The sequence below is a fragment of the Coregonus clupeaformis genome, chromosome 5, assembly GCF_020615455.1.
Source record: "Coregonus clupeaformis isolate EN_2021a chromosome 5, ASM2061545v1, whole genome shotgun sequence".
Taxonomy (NCBI): domain Eukaryota; kingdom Metazoa; phylum Chordata; class Actinopteri; order Salmoniformes; family Salmonidae; genus Coregonus; species Coregonus clupeaformis.
Genome location: NC_059196.1, coordinates 41,949,739 through 41,973,767, shown reverse-complemented (window position 1 = coordinate 41,973,767; position 24,029 = coordinate 41,949,739). Strand labels below are relative to the sequence as shown.

General features: G+C 45.6%; 2 protein-coding genes across 3 annotated transcripts in view; one reads left to right on the top strand and one right to left on the bottom strand.

The window, feature by feature from the left end:
• The window catches only part of foxo1a (forkhead box O1 a), an 88,695-nt gene extending 81,844 nt beyond the window's left edge, over positions 1–6,851 (bottom strand). The window contains exon 1 of the mRNA XM_041876749.2: positions 5,882–6,851. Within this exon, the coding sequence (XP_041732683.1) occupies positions 5,882–6,493 (612 nt within the window). The 5' untranslated portion in view covers positions 6,494–6,851. The remainder of the gene's footprint in view (positions 1–5,881) is intronic.
• Positions 6,852–7,986: 1,135 nt separating this feature from the next.
• slc25a15a (solute carrier family 25 member 15a) lies at positions 7,987–23,615 on the top strand. Of its 2 annotated transcripts, none has more exons than XM_041877114.2 (8): positions 7,987–8,518; positions 9,672–9,773; positions 17,714–17,825; positions 18,547–18,693; positions 19,013–19,153; positions 19,330–19,505; positions 19,761–19,919; positions 23,183–23,615. In XM_041877114.2, the coding sequence occupies exons 2-8, from the start codon at positions 9,719–9,721 to the stop codon at positions 23,305–23,307; spliced, it is 915 nt and encodes a 304-aa protein (XP_041733048.1). In that variant the 5' UTR covers positions 7,987–8,518; positions 9,672–9,718; the 3' UTR covers positions 23,308–23,615. The 2 variants fall into 2 exon arrangements, with proteins under 2 accessions (XP_041733048.1, XP_041733047.1); XM_041877113.2 differs by having other exon boundaries at positions 9,629–9,773.
• The last annotated feature ends 414 nt before the right edge of the window (positions 23,616–24,029 follow it).

The window sequence follows — 24,029 nt, the reverse complement described above, 5'->3', positions numbered from 1 at the left end:
GGTAACTATGACAACAACATGTTACACAACAACATTAGGAGGTAACTATGACAACATGTTACACTATAACATTAGGAGGTAACTATGACAACAACATGTTACACTACAGCATTAGGGGGTAACTCTGATCAACAGCATGTTACACTACAACATTAGGACAGGAGATGACAGTTCAACATTAAGACAGGAGATGACAGTACACCATTAAGACAGGAGATGACAGTAGAACATTAGGAGGTAACTCATTGGACAATACCAATCCCACATATTAAAGTACCACATAAACAGCCCCAAATATGACACATTCACAGTATTCACAGCATTCACAGCATTCACAGTATTCACAGTATTCACAGTATTCACAGCATTCACAGTATTCACAGCATTCACAGTATTCACAGTATTCACAGTATACACAGCATTCACAGTATTCACAGTATTCACAGCATTCACTGTATTCACAGTATTCACAGCATTCACAGCATTCACTGTATTCACAGTATTCACAGTATTCACAGCATTCACAGTATTCACAGTATTTACAGTATTTGTAGTATTCACAGTATTTACAGTATTTGCAGTATTCACAGCATTCACAGTATTCCCAGTATTCCCAGTATTTGCAGTATTCACAGTATTTACAGTATTCACAGAAGAGTTATTGTCGTTGTACAACATAACTGATATGTGATACATGTCTAAAAGCTGGTGTTTTCCTGTACTACATTGTGAGGCATCACTTAGAGTTAGTCCGTCATAACAGTGTAATTCTGCTGACTAGCATAGTTACATTATAACACATCGTATGAGGACAACTTACTGTATGCTGCAAAACTTTCCATGACCCCCTTCATTAACTACACTTTTAGCCCACTGAGGCATTGCAGAGATGTAGGCGTTAAGGACAAGAGCCCGTTGACGTATCTGTCCACCCCCCCAACACCCTAATACAAGGCAGGCCTTATGACCCACACATAAGAGTAGTCTTTAGATGTATTAGTATCTGTATGGTTACTGAGGTATGTTAGTATATGTATCGTTAGTGAGGGAAGGACACTCTTCAAGCTTTCTGCCCTACTTACCTAGTCTGCATCCCAAATGTTAACCCTATTCCCCATAGGATATAGTCAACAGCAGTACACTCTATAGGGAAAAGGGTGCCATTTGGGACGCAGGCTTACCGTGTCAAGCCAGCACTAAAACAGCACACTTTCTTTATAGAACTGGGCCGGGGCCTAACTACGTTAACTACATCTACTGCTACAAAACTTTCCAAGAAACCTGGTCACTCCATTAACTTGTTAACACATCCACACTTTCCATTGAGTGTTGTATGGAGAGTCTGGGGCTGGAAGAGAGAGAGAGAGGGGAGGGGGGAGAGGGGAGAGAGAGAGAGAAAGAGGGAGGAAGAGAGAGAGGGGGGGAGACTAGTGGAAGCCCAGACCTGGCTCTCCACCAGAACTAGAAGCCCAGCTGTGTTTCTGTCTCTACCAGCCTTGGAGGCTTTTCCCCTCTCCTCTCCTCTCCTCTCCTCTCCTCTCCTCTCCTCTCCTCTCCTCTCCTCTCCTCTTCTCTCCTCTCTTCTCCTCTCCTCTACTTTCCTCTCCTCTACTCTCCCTCCTCTCCTCTCTCTCCTCTCTCTCCTCTCCTTCTCTCCCTCCTCTCCTCTTTTCCCCTCCCTCCCTCCCTCCCTCCCTCCCTCACTCTCATCTCCTCTCCAGGAGGGAGGCTCCCTCTCATCTCCTCTCCTGCTTTAAAGAAAGGAAACAGGGAACTACCTAAGAATCTCCCCCTGAAGGCCTACAAGTATCTCTCCAGAGAGACAGACAGATAGCGGCATCAGAGTACAGCAGAAGCTAGGAGGACTTTGAATACCCTATTAGGAGAATGAATGAATGGCATGGAGCTTCTTTCCAACAGTGCTTCTCACCACACACGCACCCACTCGCACACACAAATGCACGCATGAACGCACACACACAGAATAAATATTATCATTTCATTACCACAGTGAATTATTGTAATGTTTGTTTATGTGTCAATTAATCCCATAAGGGATGGGTTGCCAATTGGCAATTTGACACACCAAAAAAATATCATTCATTCAGTCATTCACAGGGCGTAAAGGCGTAGTACCCCTGTCTGCCAAGCCACTCTGGACTGTCACTGACACACATTACTGCTACTGACACATGGAACGATAGAGATAGAGAGAGAGAGAGAGAGAGAGAGAGAGAGAGAGAGAGAGAGAGAGAGAGAGAGAGAGAGAGAGAGAGAGAGAGAGAGAGAGAGAGAGAGAGAGAGAGAGAGAGAGAGAGAGAGAGAGAGAGAGAGAGAGAGAGAGAGAGAGAGAGAGAGAGAGAGAGATGGGGGAGAGAAAAGCAATGAGAGAAATTAGGACACAAATATAATTAAAAATAATAAATAATAATAAAATAAATCATTAAAAACAGGCATTGGTAACCTTTATCCTACTCCTGACATGTTGAGGGGTCCTAATCCTAACCAAATAGTATAATTAATTATATTCTAAATGAATTTTCATTAGATTTGTGGTCCTAACATTCTCTCTCTGTTTATGAGGTCTGACAAATAATATTGTAACAATGTAAAATCTATGAACCGCATTTATGTTCTTACTCCCTCATCATCAACATGTCAATGATCTACCAATAGACATGGTGTTGTGGGGTCAAAGCTGAGAAGTTGGGTGATTCTGTGAACTATTTACAATAATTATTACAACTACTACTTTCTTACAGGACAGTAAGTCAAGGTGTTACAGGTCAGTAAGTCCAGGTGTTACAGGTCAGTAAGTCAAGGTGTTACAGGTCAGTAAGTCCAGGTGTTACAGGACAGTAAGTCCAGGTGTTACAGGTCAGTAAGTCCAGGTGTTACAGGTCAGTATGTTCAGGTGTTACAGGTCAGTAAGTCCAGGTGTTACAGGTCAGTATGTTCAGGTGTTACAGGTCAGTAAGTCAAGGTGTTACAGGTCAGTAAGTCAAGGTGTTACAGGTCAATAAGTCCAGGTGTTACAGGTCAGTAAGTTCAGGTGTTACAGGTCAGTAAGTCCAGGTGTTACAGGTCAGTATGTTCAGGTGTTACAGGTCAGTAAGTCCAGGTGTTACAGGTCAGTATGTTCAGGTGTTACAGGTCAGTAAGTCAAGGTGTTACAGGTCAGTAAGTCCAGGTGTTACAGGTCAGTATGTTCAGGTGTTACAGGTCAGTAAGTCAAGGTGTTACAGGTCAGTAAGTCCAGGTGTTACAGGTCAGTACGTCCAGGTGTTACAGGTCAGTAAGTCAAGGTGTTACAGGACAGTAATTCCAGGTGTTACAGGTCAGTACGTCCAGGTGTTACAGGTCAGTAAGTCAAGGTGTTACAGGTCAGTAAGTCCAGGTGTTACAGGTCAGTATGTCCAGGTGTTACAGGTCAGTAAGTCAAGGTGTTACAGGTCAGTAAGTCCAGGTGTTACAGGTCAGTAAGTCCAGGTGTTACAGGTCAGTATGTCCAGGTGTTACAGGTCAGTAAGTCCAGGTGTTACAGGTCAGTATGTCCAGGTGTTACAGGTCAGTAAGTCAAGGTGTTACCGGTCAGTAAGTCAAGGTGTTACAGGTCAGTATGTAAGGTTATAGGTTATCAGTTCTGAACCCAAAATGGCACCCTATTCCTTTCATAGTGCACTACTTTTGATCAGAGCCCTGGGCCATTTGGAAGTTAACCATGGTCCTATATGCAAAATCATATACGTTTATAAAAAATCTCTACATGTTATTTAACTTCAACAATTGAAGAATAAGGTCCCTATCAGTCTCCGTCAGTCAGAAGTTCAGAACTACGTACGTCACATAATCACAGGCCAACAGTTAACATTTACAGATGTCTTAGATAACAGCTGGTCGTGTTGTAGTGGGAAAGGAGGGAGAGGAGAGAGAGAGAGAGAGAGAGAGAGAGAGCGAGAGCGAGAGAAAGAGAGTGAGAGAGAGAGAGAGAGAGAGAGAGAGAGAGAGAGAGAGAGAGAGAGAGAGAGAGAGAGAGAGAGAGAGAGAGAGAGAGAGAGAGAGAGAGAGAGAGAGAGAGAGAGAGAGAGAGAGAGAGAGAGAGAGAGAGAGAGAGAGAGAGAGAGAGAGAGAGAGAGAGAGAGAGAGAGAGAGAGAGAGGGAGGGAGGGAGGGAGGGAGGGAGGGAGGGAGGGAGGGAGGGAGGGAGGGAGGGAGGGAGGAGGGAGGGAGGGAGGGAGGGAGGGAGGGAGGGAGGGAGGGAGGGAGGGAGGGAGGAGAGAGAGAGAGAGAGAGAGAGAGAGAGAGATAGATAGATAGATAGATAGATAGATAGATAGATAGATAGATAGATAGATAGATAGATAGATAGATAGATAGATAGATAGATAGATAGATAGATAGATAGATAGATAGATAGATAGATAGATAGATAGATAGATAGATAGGTGAGTGAGTTTATCAAAATTGGATCTATTAGATGAAATACCACAGTGTGCCATCACAGCAGCAAGATTTGTGACCTGTTGCCACAAGAAAAGGCCAACCAGTGAAGAACAAACACCATTGTAAATACAAGCCATATTTATGTTGATTTTCCCTTTTGTACTTTAACTATTTGCTCATCGTTACAACACTGTATATATACACATAATATGACAATTGAAATGTCTCTATTCCTTGGGAACTTCTGAGTGTAATGTTTACTGTTAATATCTATTGTTTATTTCACTGTTGTTTACTATCTACTTCACTTGCTTTGGCAACGTTAACGTACGTTTCCCCCCCATGCCAATAAAGCTCTTTAAATTGAAATTGAATTGCGAGGAAGAAAGGGGCTGTCCTTCTCCCGATAGAAAGAGGTGTGTGTCCTCGTCTTCCCAGCACGTGACGGAAATACAAAACCCTTTGCTCTGTATGTCACTCGCCACACACCATAGTCTGCCTCTTCAGAAATACCACAAACTACTGCCTCCACTCTGACTGAGAGACAGAACCAAGCCGTAGTTATGGCAGAGTAGAGAAACACAGGCTACAAATCTGACTAAAGTCTTCATATAATAAATATATAATAATAATAATAATAATAATAATAATAATAATAATAATAATAATAATAATAATAATAATATATATGCCATTCAGTCTTAGTGTGTTTTGCCACAGCGAGTGTAGACAGGGTTGCTGCTGACACATTTTGGCAGAGACAAAGTGAGTGAGACCAGCGTCTGCGGATCAACTACAGTATGTTTACTTCTTTGAATATTAGCAGTACTGGGAGAGGAGAGGAGGAGGGCCTAGCACACCACATCAGTGACTGTCTGACTCCCAGTCCCCTCTTGTGCAATAGTATTGGGGGGGGTGAGTCGGTGTGTGTGTGTGTGTGTGTGTGTGTGTGTGTGTGTGTGTGTGTGTGTGTGTGTGTGTGTGTGTGTGTGTGTGTGTGTGTGTGTGGCCATGTGCTGACTGGGTTACAATGGGCAGCCACAGGTTTCATCAGGTCACACAATGAATGGACATACAGTGACTGATTGATTGGGTGCACAAGACCAGCAAATAATGTCTCCACTGATGCATTGCAGATGATGCTATTAGGATAGAAATGAACAAGTACACCTCAAGAGATAGCATTACAAGTCTGTAATACCCAATCCTACAATAAACCTTTTCTGCAAGCCGCATGTAACCCTCACCTGTGTTATTAACATCTAATAACATGGGTTAATATCAACATTTTGATATTAACCCATGCTTTTTGACGAAAAGCATCAACTTTGATATATAGGCAATTAAAGGTCAATTTTTTCTATATCCTTATCATTTTTATAGCCCTTAAATCACAACTAAAATCTCATCAGATGTAATGTCCTGTATCGAGAGTTTACCTTCCATCCAGCAGAGCTGTTGCTGTCTCCCTTGTCCTTGAAATAAGGCACGCTCTTCACCATCCAGTCATAGATCTGAGACAGGGTGAGCCTCTTGTCCGTGGTGCTCTCGATAGCCTTAGTTATGAGGTCAGCATAGGACATATTGCCCCAGGCGTTACGCCGAGATGAGCTGCTTTTCCTCTGGGCAGCTGCGGCGGCCGCAGCCGCTACTGAAGATGCAGACCCGGCCGGAGAGGAGAGCAGCAGCACCTGTTGCTGTTGCTGCGGGAGTTGGGGGCTGTTCCCCGGGTGCTGCTGCTGATGCTGTGGGGTCTGCTGGTGGTCGTGGATGCAGTTTTCCTGACATTGGAAATCATTGCAGAGGATGGTGGGTTTCTGATCCTCTTCGGTGTAGTCTTCAGTCTCTTCTAATAAACTGAGGTTGGAGATGAATTCAGAGTTGCTGCTGGGTTCTTGTTTGACAGAAGGGGCGGGAGAGGAGGTGTTGGAGTCGCCCGGGTTGATGAACTCCGGACGCGGCAGGGGCCACGTGCAGGAGCGGGGCCGGGAGAGAGGCTCGAAATCCGGGTCGATTTCAACCAGTTGTGGTTGTTGGGCTGCCTCGGCCATAATTGTAGCTAGGATAGCGCGAAATGTCGCATAGAATTAGTAAAGAGAAAGTTACTCATACACAGCGGGTAATTTGAAGGCAGCCAGCAAGTAAACAACCAAAAAGGTACTGGTCGACCACCTGAACAAAAAATATCGGTCCGTCCGATAACTCTACATTGATATAAAGTCACAAATCAAGGCAGAGACAGCAACTAAATCTAAGTCGACGGTGGAAAAAAATGTCGATCTTTTGATTGTTGCCGAATAGAATAGAAAAGTTAGAATATAAAAAACCAGCTTGGTGAACTTTTGTTTTTACAACCCCATTCGCAGTTATTATTCAGTCCGCCAGTTCCGTTTAGTCTCGCCTGTTGAATGTCAGTGTACAGCACGACAGCACCGCAGCGGTGTTACTGGAACTATCGTGTGTCAACTGATACCACCCACATTTGAGTGACAACTAAATTGGCCAATGACAGCCACTTAAAACCAGAAACAACACTATGTTTTCATTCTTATATACCTGGTAAACATCTCTTTCTCTGAAAAGATTAAAACGGGAACGCTTTGTGAAACGGTATGCTAGGAAACCTAATCGCTTTGTTTTTGTTGGAGAGAGAGAGAGAGGTAAAGAGAAAGAGACTTCACCTTTTTACAACGTAACCTACTGTGAAAAGGATGAGTTATAAAATGAGGGGAGGGTTTTTCTGTCGGGTCACGGTGTTATTGTAAATTGCATAGCGGGACAGGATGAGAAGAGAACCCAGATTTGTTCGCTTTTTAGAGTCTCATGGAAAATGACTGTAAACCCCAGAACAAGACAGTTAATGATGATATATTATATAATCTACTGAAGCCTATTAGCCAGCAAATCAGTTTCTTCAAATGCTTATTAGTTATCTAATGGAAGTCAGAGGAACTGATATTAAAACATTACATTTGATCATGTTGATGATGATAATAATACTAGCGGTGAGATGAGGACGAGGTAGAACAGAAGTTACATTGAGATTTGTAAGTGTACAATTTTAACCCGGATGATTTAGTTAGGGCTTTGGTGTGAAAAGGTATTATATTGAAATGGTGAGGGTTAGAGACAGGCCTAGGCCAGTGGTCCTGCCCCGAGGCTGCTCCAATCCCAACTATTGACAACATACACTCGGTGGAACAAGCTCCCTCACGACGCCAGGACAGCGGAGTCACCTCACCACCTTCCGGAGACACTTGAAACCCCACCTCTTTAAGGAATACCTGGGATGGGATAAAGTAATCCTTCTACCCCCCCTAAAAAATAAAATAAAAAACATATTGTAAAGTGGTTATCCCACTGGCTATAAGGTGAATGCACCAAGTTGTGAGTCGCTCTGGATAAGAGCGTCTGCTAAATGACGTAAATGTAAAATTGGACAACACTGTCAACCTGCAGGAGATCAGCCAAAACAGCCCACACTTCTCCGCGGACTCTTTGCCTGTGCTAACATCTTTTGGCCATTTGCGGGTACTGCCACATTGTGCCAGTTGTAGGGCGTCTTTCCTGTACACATCAGGTACACACACACACAGTAATATGTTTGCATAATAGCCTAATGTCTCGCATTTCGTTCACAATCACAAAGGTTTGTTCACAGATTTAAAAGTCGCAATGTATTCCTGGGCCATGCGCCAGCAAGCGCAACAGGGGCGACAGCGTTCCAAAGCAGGTGAAGACTTGTTCAACTAAATCAGGAAGAAGACATCAAGGAACGCTAACTGATTGACGCTGGCAAGGAACTTCCGCGATTGTCTGAACGGAATTTAGCATGAGTGGATTTGGCAGAGCGCGTCCATGAGGGAATGTGGCTTGAAATTCAGTCAACCATCAAATCCAACTGTCATGTCGAGTGACATATTTCAGGATTTTTTTCCCGACAATGCATGTTATTGTGGACTGTATGTGACAAATGGTCTTCCGCTTTAATCTGGGTATAGACCAGTCTACTGTAACTACAACAACGCTACACCGACAAAAATTGGCAAAGCAGAAACAGACTGACACGGATACTGGTAAGCCTCGATTCAAACATAATATTCAGCCTATGATTAAAATATATGGCTGGTCAGACTGGCTCAGGTGGAACAAACTTTAAATTTGCGCCTTTTTTTTTTTCAAGGGTGGAACAACAGAAAGGTTTCGTAATGTATTTATTTTCTCGCAAACATCCTTTCTCAATTTAAAAGTGATCCAATAAGTAATCATCTAGTTTTTCTAAAGTATCTGTGATCTTATTACAATATTTTTGGCTGGTAATATCTGATTACATAAAAAATGAAAAAGTTATCAGATTACGTGTAATCAGTTACTCCCCATTCCTGTGGGTATAATATGGCTTGGTTTGAGGCCATGGCACGCATAGCCTTCTATCCGGTTCTGAGGGAATGAATGGACACCTGAACTGGAGACACATCAGTAGGCTAACCTAACTGTGTCCCAAATGGCACCCTAGCCCCTTTGTAGTGCACTTCTTCTGATCAAGGCCCCGATCAAAAGAAGTGCACTACATCGGGAATAGGTTGCCATTTTGGATGCCGCCAATCTGCTGCCTCTATAATTAGACCAGGTTTAGGCCATCCATTAGTCTTCTTTAGCACAATTACTGACCCGCAAATAGATTTACTTCTCTCAAGACATAATGACAACATTTTAATGGAAATTATAGATGATAGTTACATACAGGAACTGTGATACTGCCACATGATTACTTTTATGTAGGCCTTTAAGTGTTTGATAGAACACACAGGGACAGTAGAAGGGTGTTGTTAAATCATCCACCTTGACCGCCTAACATAATAGTTGTATCAGTTTATGAACTTCTGTGACAGTCTGTGAATGTTTACTGTGGGTGATGTGTTCTTCTGTGACAGCCTGTGAATGTTTACTGTGGGTGATGTGTTCTTCTGTGACAGCCTGTGAATGTTTACTGTGGGTGATGTGTTCTTCTGTGACTGTCTGTGAATGTTTACTGTGGGTGATGTGTTCTTCTGTGACAGCCTGTGAATGTTTACTGTGGGTGATGTGTTCTTCTGTGACAGCCTGTGAATATTTACTGTGGGTGATGTGTTCTTCTATGACAGCCTGTGAATATTTACTGTGGGTGATGTGTTCTTCTGTGACAGCCTGTGAATATTTACTGTGGGTGATGTGTTCTTCTGTGACCAGTGGTGAAGGTTTAACATCATCATCATCATCATCATCACATCATCATCATGGCACCACATCCAGTGGTCCAGGCCATCATAGACCTCTCAGCTGGAGCGATAGGTAGGTCTACATCTAGGTTTCCTCCAAAATGGCACCCTATTCCCTATTCTAGTGCACTACTTTTAACCAGGGCCCATAGGCTCTTGTGGAAAGTAGTGCTCTATGTAGGGAATAGGGTGGCATTTGGGATGCAGACGTACAGTAGGTCTGCAGTACATTCCCTGTTCCATATAAAAAAAAACATATAACTCCCCTAACAATGTGTGGCAGGTTGGCAACAGTAAGGAGGACACCTCCAGGCAGGTTGGCAACAGTAAGGAGGACACCTCCAGGCAGGTTGGCAACAGTAAGGAGGACACCTCCAGGCAGGTTGGCAACAGTAAGGAGGACACCTCCAGGCAGGTTGGCAACAGTAAGGAGGACACCTCCAGACAAGGAGGCAGGTTGGCAACAGTAAGGAGGACACCTCCAGTCAGGTTGGCAACAGTGAGGAGGACACCTCCAGACAAGGAGGCAGGTTGGCAACAGTAAGGAGGACACCTCCAGGCAGGTTGGCAACAGTAAGGAGGACACCTCCAGGCAGGTTGGCAACAGTAAGGAGGACACCTCCAGGCAGGTTGGCAACAGTAAGGAGGACACCTCCAGTCAGGTTGGCAACAGTGAGGAGGACACCTCCAGACAAGGAGGCAGGTTGGCAACAGTCAGGAGGACACCTCCAGACAAGGAGTCAGGTTGGCAACAGTAAGGAGGACACCTCCAGACAAGGAGACAGGTTGGCAACAGTAAGGAGGACACCTCCAGACAAGGAGTCAGGTTGGCAACAGTAAGGAGGACACCTCCAGACAAGGAGGCAGGTTGGCAACAGTAAGGAGGACACCTCCAGACAAGGAGACAGGTTGGCAACAGTAAGGAGGACACCTCCAGACAAGGAGTCAGGTTGGCAACAGTAAGGAGGACACCTCCAGACAAGGAGTCAGGTTGGCAACAGTAAGGAGGACACCTCCAGACAAGGAGTCAGGTTGGCAACAGTAAGGAGGACACCTCCAGACAAGGAGGCAGGTTGGCAACAGTAAGGAGGACACCTCCAGACAAGGAGGCAGGTTGGCAACAGTAAGGAGGACACCTCCAGACAAGGAGACAGGTTGGCAACAGTAAGGAGGACACCTCCAGACAAGGAGTCAGGTTGGCAACAGTAAGGAGGACACCTCCAGACAAGGAGTCAGGTTGGCAACAGTAAGGAGGACACCTCCAGACAAGGAGACAGGTTGGCAACAGTAAGGAGGACACCTCCAGACAAGGAGACAGGTTGGCAACAGTAAGGAGGACACCTCCAGACAAGGAGACAGGTTGACAACAGTAAGGAGGACACCTCCAGACAAGGAGGCAGGTTGGCAACAGTAAGGAGAACACCTCCAGGCAGGTTGGCAACAGTAAGGAGGACACCTCCAGGCAGGTTGGCAACAGTAAGGAGGACACCTCCAGGCAGGTTGGCAACAGTAAGGAGGACACCTCCAGGCAGGTTGGCAACAGTAAGGAGGACACCTCCAGACAAGGAGACAGGTTGGCAACAGTAAGGAGGACACCTCCAGACAAGGAGGCAGGTTGGCAACAGTAAGGAGGACACCTCCAGACAAGGAGACAGGTTGGCAACAGTAAGGAGGACACCTCCAGACAAGGAGACAGGTTGGCAACAGTAAGGAGGACACCTCCAGACAAGGAGGCAGGTTGGCAACAGTAGGGAGGACACCTCCAGACAAGGAGACAGGTTGGCAACAGTAAGGAGGACACCTCCAGACAAGGAGGCAGGTTGGCAACAGTAAGGAGGACACCTCCAGACAAGGAGGCAGGTTGGCAACAGTAATCAATCAATCAATTTTATTTTATATAGCCCTTCTTACATCAGCTAATATCTCGAAGTGCTGTACAGAAACCCAGCCTAAAACCCCAAACAGCTAGTAATGCAGGTGTAGAAGCACGGTGGCTAGGAAAAACTCCCTAGAAAGGCGAAAGCCTAGGAAGAAACCTAGAGAGGAACCAGGCTATGAGGGGTGGCCAGTCCTCTTCTGGCTGTGCCGGGTGGAGATTATAACAGAACCATGCCAAGATGTTCAAAAATGTTCATAAGTGACAAGCATGGTCAAATAATAATCAGGAATAAATCTCAGTTGGCTTTTCATAGCCGATCATTAAGAGTTGAAAACAGCAGGTCTGGGACAGGTAGGGGTTCCATAACCGCAGGCAGAACAGTTGAAACTGGAATAGCAGCAAGGCCAGGCGGACTGGGGACAGCAAGGAGTCACCACGGCCGGTAGTCCCGACGTATGGTCCTAGGGCTCAGGTCTCTCAGTTGGCTTTTCATAGCCGATCATTAAAGAGTTGAAAACAGCAGGTCTGGGACAGGTAGGGGTTTCGTAGCCGCAGGCAGAACAGTTGAAACTGGAATAGCAGCAAGGCCAGGCGGACTGGGGACAGCAAGGTGTCATCATGCCCGGTAGTCCTGACGTATGGTCCTAGGGCTCAGGTTCTCAGAGAGAAAGAGAGAACGAGAGAATTAGAGAGAGCATACTTAAATTCACACAGGACACTGGATAAGACAGGAGAAGTACTCCAGGTATAACCAACTAACCCCAGCCCCCCGACACATAAACTACTGCAGCATAAATACTGGAGGCTGAGACAGGAGCGGTCCGGAGACACTGTGGCCCCATCCGAAGAAACCCCGGACAGGGCCAAACAGGAAGGATATAACCCCACCCACTCCGCCAAAGCACAGCCCCGCACCACTAGAGGGATATCCCCAACCACCAACTTACAATCCTGAGACAAGGCCGAGTATAGCCCACAGAGGTCTCCACCACAGCACAAACCAGGGGGGGCGCCAACCCAGACAGGAAGATCACGTCAGTAACTCAACCCACTCAAGTGACGCACCCCTCCCAGGGACGGCATGAAAGAGCACCAGCAAGCCAGTGACTCAGCCCTGCAACAGGGTTAGAGGCAGAGAACCCCAGTGGAGAGGGGAACCGGCCCGGCAGAGACAGCAAGGGCTGTTCGTTGCTCCAGCCTTTCCGTTCACCTTCACACTCCTGGGCCAGACTACACTCAATCATATGACCTACTGAAGAGATAAGTCTTCAGTAAAGACTTAAAGGTTGAGACCGAGTCTGCGTCTCTCACATGGGTAGGCAGACTGTTCCATAAAAATGGAGATCTATAGGAGAAAGCCCTGCCTCCCGCTGTTTGCTTAGAAATTCTAGGGACAATTAGGAGGCCTGCGTCTTGTGACCGTAGCGTACGTATTGGTATGTACGGCAGGACCAACTCGGAAAGATAGGTAGGAGCAAGCCCATGTAATGCTTTATAGGTTAACAGTAAAACCTTGAAATCAGCCCTTGCCTTAACAGGAAGCCAGTGTAGGGAAGCTAGCACTGGAGTAATATGATCAAATTTCTTGGTTCTAGTCAGGATTCTAGCAGCCGTATTTAGCACTAACTGAAGTTTATTTAGTGCTTTATCCGGGTAGCCGGAAAATAGAGCATTGCAGTAGTCTAACCTAGAAGTAACAAATGCATGGATTAATTTTTCTGCATCATTTTTGGACAGAAAATTTCTGATTTTTGCAATGTTACGTAGATGGAAAAAAGCTGTCCTTGAAACAGTCTTGATATGTTCGTCAAAAAGAGAGATCAGGGTCAAGAGTAACACCGAGGTCCTTCACAGTTTTATTTGAGACGACTTTACAACCATCTAGATGAATTGTCAGATTTAACAGAAGATCTCTTTGTTTCTTGGGACCTAGAACAAGCATCTCTGTTTTGTCCGAGTTTAAAAGTAAAAAGTTTTCAGCCATCCACTTCCTTATGTCTGAAACACAGGCTTCTAGCGAGGGCAATTTTGGGGGCTTCACCATGTTTCATTGAAATGTACAGCTGTGTGTCATCCGCATAGCAGTGAAAGTTAACATTATGTTTTCGAATAACATCCCCAAGAGGTAAAATATATAGTGAAAACAATAGTGGTCCTAAAACGGAACCTTGAGGAACACCGAAATGTACAGTTGATTTGTCGGAGGACAGACCATTCACAGAGACAAACTGATATCTTTCCGACAGGTAGGATCTAAACCAGGCCAGAACTTGTCCGTGTAGACCAATTTGGGTTTCCAGTCTCTCCAAAAGAATGTGGTGATCGATGGTGTCAAAGGCAGCACTAAGGTCTAGTAGCACGAGGACAGATGCAGAGCCTCGGTCTGACGCCATTAAAAGGTCATTTACCACCTTCACAAGTGCAGTCTCAGTGCTATGATGGGGTCTAAAACCAGACTGAAGCATTTCGTATACATTGTTTGTCTTCAGAAAGGCAGTGAGTTGCTGCGCAACAGCTTTTTTCTAAAATTTTTGAGAGGAATGGAAGATTCGATATAGGCCGATAGTTTTTTATATTTTCCGGGTCAAGGTTTGGCTTTTTCAAGAGAGGCTTTATCACTGCCACTTTTAGTGAGTTTGGTACACATCCGGTGGATAGAGAGCTGTTTATTATGTTCAACATAGGAGGGCCAAGCACAGGAAGCAGCTCCTTCAGCAGTTTAGTAGGAATAGGATCCAGTATGCAGCTTGAAGGTTTAGAGGCCATGATTATTTTCATCATTGTGTCAAGAGATATAGTACTAAAACACTTAAGTGTCTCTCCCGATCCCAGGCCCTCGCAGAGCTGTGCAGATCCAGGACAGCTAAGCCCTGGAGGAATACGCAGATTCAAAGAGGAGTCCGTAATTTGCTTTCTAATGGTCATGATCTTTTCCTCAAAGAAGTTCATGAATTTATCACTGCTGAAGTGAAAGCCATCCTCTCTTGGGGAATGCTGCTTTTTAGTTAGCTTTGCAACAGTATCAAAAGAAATTTTGGATTGTTCTTATTTTCCTCAATTAAGTTGGAAAAGTAGGATGATCGAGCAGCAGTGAGGGCTCTTCGGTACTGCACGGTACTGTCTTTCCAAGCTAGTCGGAAGACTTCCAGTTTGGTGTGGCGCCATTTCCGTTCCAATTTCCTGGAAGCTTGCTTCAAAGCTCCGGGTATTTTCTGTATACCAGGGAGCTAGTTTCTTATGACAAATGTTTTTCGTTTTTAGGGGTGCAACTGCATCTAGGGTATTGCGCAAGGTTAAATTGAGTTCCTCAGTTAAGTGGTTAACTGATTTTTGTCCTCTGACGTCCTTGGGTAGGCAGAAGGAGTCTGGAAGGGCATCAATGAATTTTTGTGTTGTTTGAGAATTTATAGCACGACTTTTGATGCTCCTTGGTTGGGGTCTGAGCAGATTATTTGTTGCGATTGCAAATGTAATAAAATGGTGGTTCGATAGTCCAGGATTTTGTGGAAAAACATTAAGATCTACAACATTTATTCCATGGGACAAAACTAGGTCCAGAGTATGACTGTGGCAGTGAGTAGGTCCAGAGACATGTTGGACAAAACCCACTGAGTCGATAATGGCTCCGAAAGACTTTTGGAGTGGGTCTGTGGACTTCTCCATGTGAATATTAAAATCACCAAAAATTAGAATATGATCTGCTATGACTACAAGGTCTGATAGGAATTCAGGAAACTCAGAGAGGAACGCTGTATATGGCCCAGGAGGCCTGTAAACAGTAGCTATAAAAAGTGATTGAGTAGGCTGCATAGATTTCATGACTAGAAGCTCAAAAGATGAAAACGCCATTTTTTTTTGTAAATTGAAATTTGCTATCGTAAATGTTAGCAACACCTCCGCCTTTGCGGGATGCACGGGGAATATGGTCACTAGTGTAACCAGGAGGTGAGGCCTCATTTAACACAGCAAATTCATCAGGCTTAAGCCATGTTTCAGTCAGGCCAATCACATCGAGATTATGATCAGTGATTAGTTCATTGACTATGACTGCCTTTGAAGTGAGGGATCTAACATTAAGTAACCCTATTTTGAGATGTGAGGTATCACGATCTCTTTCAATAATGGCAGGAATGGAGGAGGTCTTTATCCTAATAAGATTGCTAGGGTGAACACCGCCATGTTTAGTTTTGCCCAACCTAGGTCGAGGCACAGACACAGTCTCAATGGGTATGGCTGAGCTGACTACACTGACTGTGCTATTGGCAGACTCCACTAAGCTGGCAGGTTGGCTAACAGCCTGCTGCCTGGCCTGCACCCTATTTCACTGTGGGGCTAGAGGAGTTAGAGCCCTATCTATGTTGGTAGATAAGAGGAGAGCACCCCTCCAGCTAGGATGGAGTCCGTCACTCCTCAGCAGGTCAGGCTTGGTCCTGTTTGTGGGTGAGTCCCAGAAAGAGGGCCAATTATCCACAAATGTTATCTTTTGGGAGGGGCAGAAAACAGTTTTCAACCAGCGATTAAGTGCTGAGACTCTGCTGTAGAGCTCGTCACTTCCCCTAACTGGGAGGAGGACACCTCCAGACAAGGAGACAGGTTGGCAACAGTAAGGAGGACACCTCCAGACAAGGAGCCAGGTTGGCAACAGTAAGGAGGACACCTCCAGACAAGGAGGCAGGTTGGCAACAGTAGGGAGGACACCTCCAGACAAGGAAACAGGTTGGCAACAGTAGGGAGGACACCTCCAGACAAGGAGACAGGTTGGCAACAGTAAGGAGGACACCTCCAGACAGGAGTGGCTACAGTAGGCCTGCCATCAAAATGTGTCGTCTATTTTGGGAAGGTTAAGAAGGAAAAGTCAGCAGAATATAATGTTGGGTGTTGTCAAGGGATTGATCCTGATTCATACGTAGTAAATGTGCTAACAAAATATTAGTTTCCCTTTCACCTCTTTGTCTTCTCTCCATCTCCCTCCTCCCCTTTCCTCTGTCTCCTCTCCATCTCCCTCCTCCCCTCTCCTCTGTCTCCTCTCCATCTCCCTCCTACCCTCTGTCCCATCTCCATCTCCCTCCTCCCCTCTTCTCTGTCTCCTCTCCATCTCCCTACTCCCCTCTGTCCCCTCTCCATCTCCCTCCTCCCCTCTCCTTTGTCCCCCTCTCCATCTCCCTCCTCCCCTCTCCTCTGTCCCCTCTCCATCTCCCTACTCCCCTCTCCTCTGTCTCCTCTCCATCTCCCTACTCCCCTCTGTCCCCTCTCCATCTCCCTCCTCCCCTCTCCTCTGTCCCCTCTCCATCTCCCTACTCCCCTCTGTCCCCTCTCCATCTCCCTCCTCCCCTCTCCTTTGTCCCCTCTCCATCTCCCTCCTCCCATCTCCTCTGTCTCCTCTCCATCTCCCTACTCCCCTCTGTCCCCTCTCCATCTCCCTCCTCCCCTCTCCTTTGTCCCCTCTCCATCTCCCTCCTCCCCTCCCCTCTGTCTCCTCTCCATCTCCCTCCTCCCCTCTCCTTTGTCCCATCTCCATCTCCCTCCTCCCCTCTGTCCCCTCTCCATCTCCCTCCTCCCCTCTCCTTTGTCCCCTCTCCATCTCCCTCCTCCCCTCTCCTCTGTCTCCTCTCCATCTCCCTCCTCCCCCTCCTCTGTCTCCTCTCCATCTCCCTCCTCCCCTCTGTCCCATCTCCATCTCCCTCCTCCCCTCTTCTCTGTCTCCTCTCCATCTCCCTACTCCCCTCTGTCTCCTCTCCATCTCCCTCCTCCCCTCTGTCTTCTCTCCATCTCCCTCCTCCCCTCTCCTTTGTCTTCTCTCCTTCTCCCTCCTCCCTTCTCCTTTGTCCCCTCTCCATCTCCCTCCTCCCATCTCCTCTGTATTCTCTCCATCTCCCTCCTCCCCTCTGTCCCATCTCCATCTCCCTCCTCCCCTCTGTCCCATCTCCATCTCCCTCCTCCCCTCTCCTCTGTCCCCTCTCCATCTCCCTCCTCCCCTCTGTCTCCTCTCCATCTCCTTCCTCCCCTCCCCTCTGTCCCCTCTCCATCTCCCGTCTCCTCCCCTCCTCTGATCCTAGATCTGTACCGAGGGGAAACCTCACCCCGGAGCTGTGTTTCTAACCCTCTCCATCTTCCTCCTCCCCTGTTGCCTCTAGGTGGGACAGCCTGTGTGTTCAGTGGCCAGCCATTTGACACAGCCAAGGTGAAAATGCAGACCTTCCCTTCCATGTACCGAGGCTTCCTCCACTGCTTCATGTCCACCTACAGGTAAAAACAGCTTGGCTTTACACCACTCCAGCCGACGCTTGGCATTGCGCTTGGTGATCTTAGGCTTGTGTGCTGCTGCTCGGCCATGGAAACCCATTTCATGAAGCTCCCGACTAACAGTTATTGTGCTGCCGTTGCTTCCAGAGTCAGCTTGGAACTCGGTAGTGAGTGTTGCAACTGAAGACAGACGATTGTTACTCGCTATGCGCTTCAGCACTCGCCGGTCCCGTTCTGTGAGCTTGTGTGGCCTACCACTTCACGGCTGAACTGTTGTTGTTCCTAGACATTTCCACTTCACAATAACAGCACTTACAGTTGACCGGGGCAGCTCTAGCAGGGCAGAAATTTGACAAACTGACTTGTTGGAAAGGTGGCATCCTATGACGGTGCCACATTGAAGGTCACTGAGCTCTTCAGTAAGGCCATTCTACGGCCATTGTTTGTCTATGGAGATTGCATGGCTGTGTGCTCAATTTTATAAACCTGTCAGCAACGGGTGTGGCTGAAATAGCCGAATCCACTATTTTGAAGGGGTGTCCAGATACTTTTGTATATATAGTGTATCTTGATGGAGGCTACACATCAAAACGACTGGTTGTAGTAATACAAATTCATTTTTTCCATTGTAGCATTTTTCCAAGTTTTCCAACTTCCATTATCCTCCAAGAGTTTCTGAATCTGAGTACCTGTTTCCTGTCAATGTTACCCGGCGGATCTGTAGACAGGTGGGTCTGAGAGGGCTTTACCAAGGAGCCACCCCAGCCCTCATAGCCAACGTCGCAGAGAACGCTGTCCTCTTCATGAGCTATGGTTTCTGCCAGGACGTATTGCGGCGAATCACCGGCATGGACAGAGCCGTAGAACTCAGGTTAGACTGCCGTATAGGACCACCAAGACAAGCCTTGGCATGTTGGGCTCTTTCTACAGGGTCTTTATAGAGTGTGTATTGTGTGTAATTTCTAGATCTCACATGATTTGTAATTCTGTCCAAGCAGATAATTGTATATGCATGTAATTCAACAATGATCCTACAAGTCTTTCACAAGACAGTGCCTTTTAAATATCAGTTGTGTAACATTAACCAGTCTTAGGATTTTGTGTTCCGTTCCAATTTACTGTAAAATATGTCCCCTCTGCTATGGTTGTCCTCCTTAATTTCTCCCCCTGGTCCTTGGTCCTCTCCTTAGTGACCTCCAGAAGGCGTGGTCAGGCTCCCTAGCCTCCATCTTCTCATCCCTGGCTCTCTGTCCCACGGAGCTGGTCAAGTGTCGTCTGCAGGCCATGCATGAGATGGAGGCCTCCGGCAAGATACCTGCAGGGCAGAAGAGGTAAGATAAGACGAGAACCCCATTGCTGTTTGGGGTTTTTCGCTGGGTTTCTGTAGAAGCACTTTGTGACCACTGCTGATGTAAAAATACATTTGATTTGATGCATAAGATGGAGGCCTCTGGCAAGATACCTGCAGGGTATCATATCTGTGTTGTGTCTCCCTGGGTCTGTCCAGTTCGGTGTGGTCCGTGGTTCGGACTGTGTTGAGGAAGGACGGTCCTCTTGGGTTCTACCAGGGTTTGACTACAACCATCGTCAGGGAGGTGCCCGGGTATTTCTGCTTCTTCGGAGCCTACGAGCTATGTCGCACAACATTCGCTCAGCATCTGAGCACTGAAAAGGATGGTATAGGTATGAGGGTGGAATCATGAACACCTGTTGGATATATGTATTCATTCATTGGTTTCTTGCAAAGTTTTGCAATGCAACTATTTGAGTAATCACTGTGTTCTAAATGGCCTCTCATTTCCTCTCCTCTCCTCTCCTCTCCTCTCCTCTCCTCTCCTCTCCTCTCCTCTCCTCTCCTCTCCTCTCCTCTCCTCTCCTCTCCTCTCCCTCCTCCCTCCCCTCCCCCTCATCCTCTCCCCCTCATCCTCTCCTCTCTAGGCTTGGTCCCTCTGATGTTCAGTGGTGGGTTTGGGGGAGCATGCCTGTGGCTGGTGATCTATCCCATAGACTGTGTGAAGTCCAGGATCCAGGTCCACTCCCTAGCAGGCAGACAGCAAGGCTTCATCAAGACCTTAATGGGGATCATACGCACTGAAGGTGAGAGAACAAAGTGATACAATAGATACTGCATTAAATAACTACTATATTGGTAATGGTTGAAGGAAGATATACAGTGAGGGAAAAAAGTATTTGATCCCCTGCTGATTTTGTACATTTGCCCACTGGCAAAGAAATGATCAGTCAATAATTTTAATGGTAGGTTTATTTGAACAGTGAGAGACAGAATAACAACAAAAAAATCCAGAAAAACGCATGTCAAAAATGTTTAAATTGATTTGCATTTTGATTTGCATTTTAATGAGGGAAATAAGTATTTGACCCCCCTCTCAACCAGAAAGAGTTCTGGCTCCCAGGTGTCTTTTATACAGGTAACGAGCTGAGATTATGAGCACACTCTTAAAGAGAGTGCTCCTAATCTCAGCGTGTTACCTGTATAAAAGACACCTGTCCACAGAAGCAATCAATCAATCAGATTCTAAACTCTCCACCATGGCCAAGACCAAAGAGCTCTCCAAGAATGTCAGGGACAAGATTGTAGACCTACATAAGGCTGGAATGGGCTACAAGACCATCGCCAAGCAGCTTGGTGAGAAGGTGACATCAGTTTGTGCGATTATTTGCAAATGGAAGAAACACAAAAGAACTGTCAAACTCCCTCGGCCTGGGGCTCCATGCAAGATCTCACCTCGTGGAGTTGCAATGATCATGAGAACTGTGAGGAATCAGCCCAGAACTACACGGGAGGATCTTGTCAATGATCTCAAGGCAGCTGGGACCATAGTCACCAAGAAAACAATTGGTAACACACTACGCCGTGAAGGACTGAAATCATGCAGCACCCGCAAGGTCCCCCTGCTCAAGAAAGCACACCTACATGCCCGTCTGAAGTTTGCCAATGAACATCTGAATGATTCAGAGGAGAACTGGGTGAAAGTGTTGTGGTCAGATGAGACCAAAATGGAGCTCTTTGGCATCAACTCAACTCGCCGTGTTTGGAGGAGGAGGAATGCTGCCTATGACCCCAAGAACACCATCCCCACCGTCAAACATGGAGGTGGAAACATTATGCTTTGGGGGTGTTTTTCTGCTAAGGGGACAGGACAACTTCACCGCATCAAAGGGACGATGGACGGGGCCATGTACCGTCAAATCTTGGGTGAGAACCTCCTTCCCTCAGCCAGTGCATTGAAAATGGGTCATGGATGGGTATTCTAGCATGACAATGACCCAAAACACACGGCCAAGGCAACAAAGGAGTGGCTCAAGAAGAAGCACATTAAGTTCCTGGAGTGGCCTAGCCAGTCTCCAGACCTTAATCCCATAGAAAATCTGTGGAGGGAGCTGAAGGTTCGAGTTGCCAAACGTCAGCCTCGAAACATTAATGAGTTGAAGAAGATCTGCAAAGAGGAGTGGGACAAAATCCCTCCTGAGATGTGTGCAAACCTGGTGGCCAACTACAAGAAACGTCTGACCTCTGTGATTGCCAACAAGGGTTTTGCCACCAAGTACTAAGTCATGTTTTGCAGAGGGTTCAAATACTTATTTCCCTCATTAAAATGCAAATCAATTTATAAAATTTTTGACATGCGTTTTTCAGGATTTTTTTGTTGTTATTCTGTCTCTCACTGTTCAAATAAACCTACCATTCAAATTATTACCATTTCTTTGTCAGTGGGCAAACGTACAAAATCAGCAGGGGATCAAATACTTTTTTCCCTCACTGTAAAGGTCAGTCAATCCAGAACCGAACAGGAATGGAAGACCCAGAGTTACCTCTGCTGCAGAGGATAAGTTCATTAGAGTTACCAGCAACAGAAATCAGCAATTAACTGCACCTCAGATTGCACCTCACAGAGTTCAAGTAACAGACACATCTCAACATCAACTGTTCAGAGGAGACTGCATGAATCAGGCCTTCATGGTCGAATTGCTGCAAAGAAACCACTACTAAAGGACACCAATAAGAAGAAGACACTTGCTTGGGCCAAGAAACATGAGCAATGGACATTAGAATGGTGGAAATCTGTCCAAATTTGAGAATTTTGATTCCAACCGCTATGCCTTTGTGAGACGCAGAGTAGGTGAACGGATGATCTCCGCATGTGTGAAGCATGGAGGAGGAGGTGTGATGGTGTGGGGGTGCTATGCTGGTTACACTGTCTGTGATTTATTAAGAATTCAAGGCACACTTAACCAGCATGGCTACCACAGCATTCTGCAGCGATACGCCAGCCCATCTGGTTTGGGCTTAGTGTGACACTCATTTATTTTTCAACAGGACGATAACCCAAAACACACCTCCAGTCTGTGGTAAGGGCTATTTGGCCAAGAAGGAGAGTGATGGAGTGCTGCGTCGGATGACCTGGCCTCCACAATCACCCGACCTCAACCCAATTGAGATGGTTTGGGATGAGTTGGACCGCAGAGTGAAGGAAAAGCAGCCAACAAGTGCTCAGGATATGTAGGAACACCTTCAAGACTGTTGGAAAAGCATTCCAGGTGACTATCTCATGAAGCTGGTTGAGAGAATGCAAAGCTGTCATCAAGGCAAAGGGTGGCTACTTTGAAGAATCTAAAATAGAGAAGAAAATAATATACTTTTTAATAATATACATTTTCCCTGACACCCAAAAGTACTTGTTACATTTTTAATGCTTAGCAGGACAGGAAAATTACTTTTGATACTTAAGTATATTTCAAACCAAATATTTTTAGACTTTTATTCAAGTAGTATTTTACTGGGTGACTTACACTCTTACTTGAGTCATTTTCTGTAACATGTAGTAACATGTAGTAACCAAAAAATATATTTGGTTACTACATGAAATGTGTATACAGTACACAGTGAGCAGGACTGTCTCTTCCAGTTCACTGCAGGGGTGGAAAAAGTACCCAATTGTCATACTTGAGTAAAAGTAAAGATACCTTAACAGAAAATGACTCAAGTAAGAGTGTATGTCACCCTGTAAAATAGTACTTGAATAAAAGTCTAAAAATATTTGGTTTGAAATATACTTAAGTATCAAAAGTAATTTTCCTGTCCTGCTAAGCATTAAAAATGTAACAAGTACTTTTGGGTGTCAGGGAAAATGTATATTATTAAAAAGTATATTATTTTCTTTAGGAATGTAGTAAATGTTGTCAAAAATATAAATATTGGACAGATACCCCAAAAACTATTTTTACTTAAGTACTTTACACCACTGGTTCACTGTGATTTTAAGATGGTACATCAAATGTTCAACAGTTTATATTCTACACAGAACCTGTCATTCTCTATGTTTCTGTTCTTCCTGTAGGAGTGGCTCCTCTCTACTCAGGCCTCACCCCCACCATGATTAGAACCTTCCCTGCCAACGGAGCTCTCTTCTTGGCCTATGAGCTCAGTCGGAAGGCGATGATGAAGAAGTTTGGAGACGTCTGATTGGCTGAACCCTCTCCTCACAACGGACGCTTCCTGTTTCCTCAATGCCTGCACTTTGTTGGCATCCCAAATGGCACCCTATTTGCACCCTATTTTTTTAAATATTATTTTAAAGTATGAATGTGATTTTTTTGTATAAATATGCTTTTTTGTTGTTGTTGTTCTAACTATTGAATATGCAAGGATAATGCCTACATTTGTTAAGCAGGTCACAGTTATTTGGGAATGTGGAGTGTGTGTGGCGTTCTTTTATGCAACTGTAAAAATAAAAATAAAGTCAACACACTATATTGAATGGCGAACCCTAACCTACCATACTGTATATACTGTGTTTTCTTTTTATACAGTTTACTCACACTTAGTAAGAAACAAACATTTTCAGGTGTGTGTCAGTTGATGCTTTTTACAGGTATTCTATGCAACACCTATCTACTGTATATAATAGGACACACTGTGCAGATCACCATGGAATTGGATTACTGTTAGTGTGTACTCTGGTAATGATGACTTCTGGAAGACGCTATTAGTGTGTACTCTGGTAAGCACTATAAATGACTTCTGGAAGACACTATTCTTGCACTACTATTCTTTATAACAATTAAGATTGACTAATAACTGCTGATTTTCTATTCCCCTCCCTCTCTCCCTTCTATAGCTCCCTCCCTCTCTCCCTCTCTCTCCCCCTCCTATAGCTCCCTCCCTCCCTCCCTCCCTCCTCATCC

What these genes read in the sequence shown, in the direction of transcription:
- slc25a15a (XM_041877114.2), top strand. Translation starts at nt 9,719, where the DNA reads ATGGCACCACATCCAGTGGTCCAGGCCATCATAGACCTCTCAGCTGGA. An exon ending in CCTCTCAGCTGGAGCGATAG is followed by an intron (nt 9,774 to 17,713) that starts GTAGGTCTACAT and finishes TGTTGCCTCTAG; the next exon opens with GTGGGACAGCCTGTGTGTTC. An exon ending in TGCTTCATGTCCACCTACAG is followed by an intron (nt 17,826 to 18,546) that starts GTAAAAACAGCT and finishes GCGGATCTGTAG; the next exon opens with ACAGGTGGGTCTGAGAGGGC.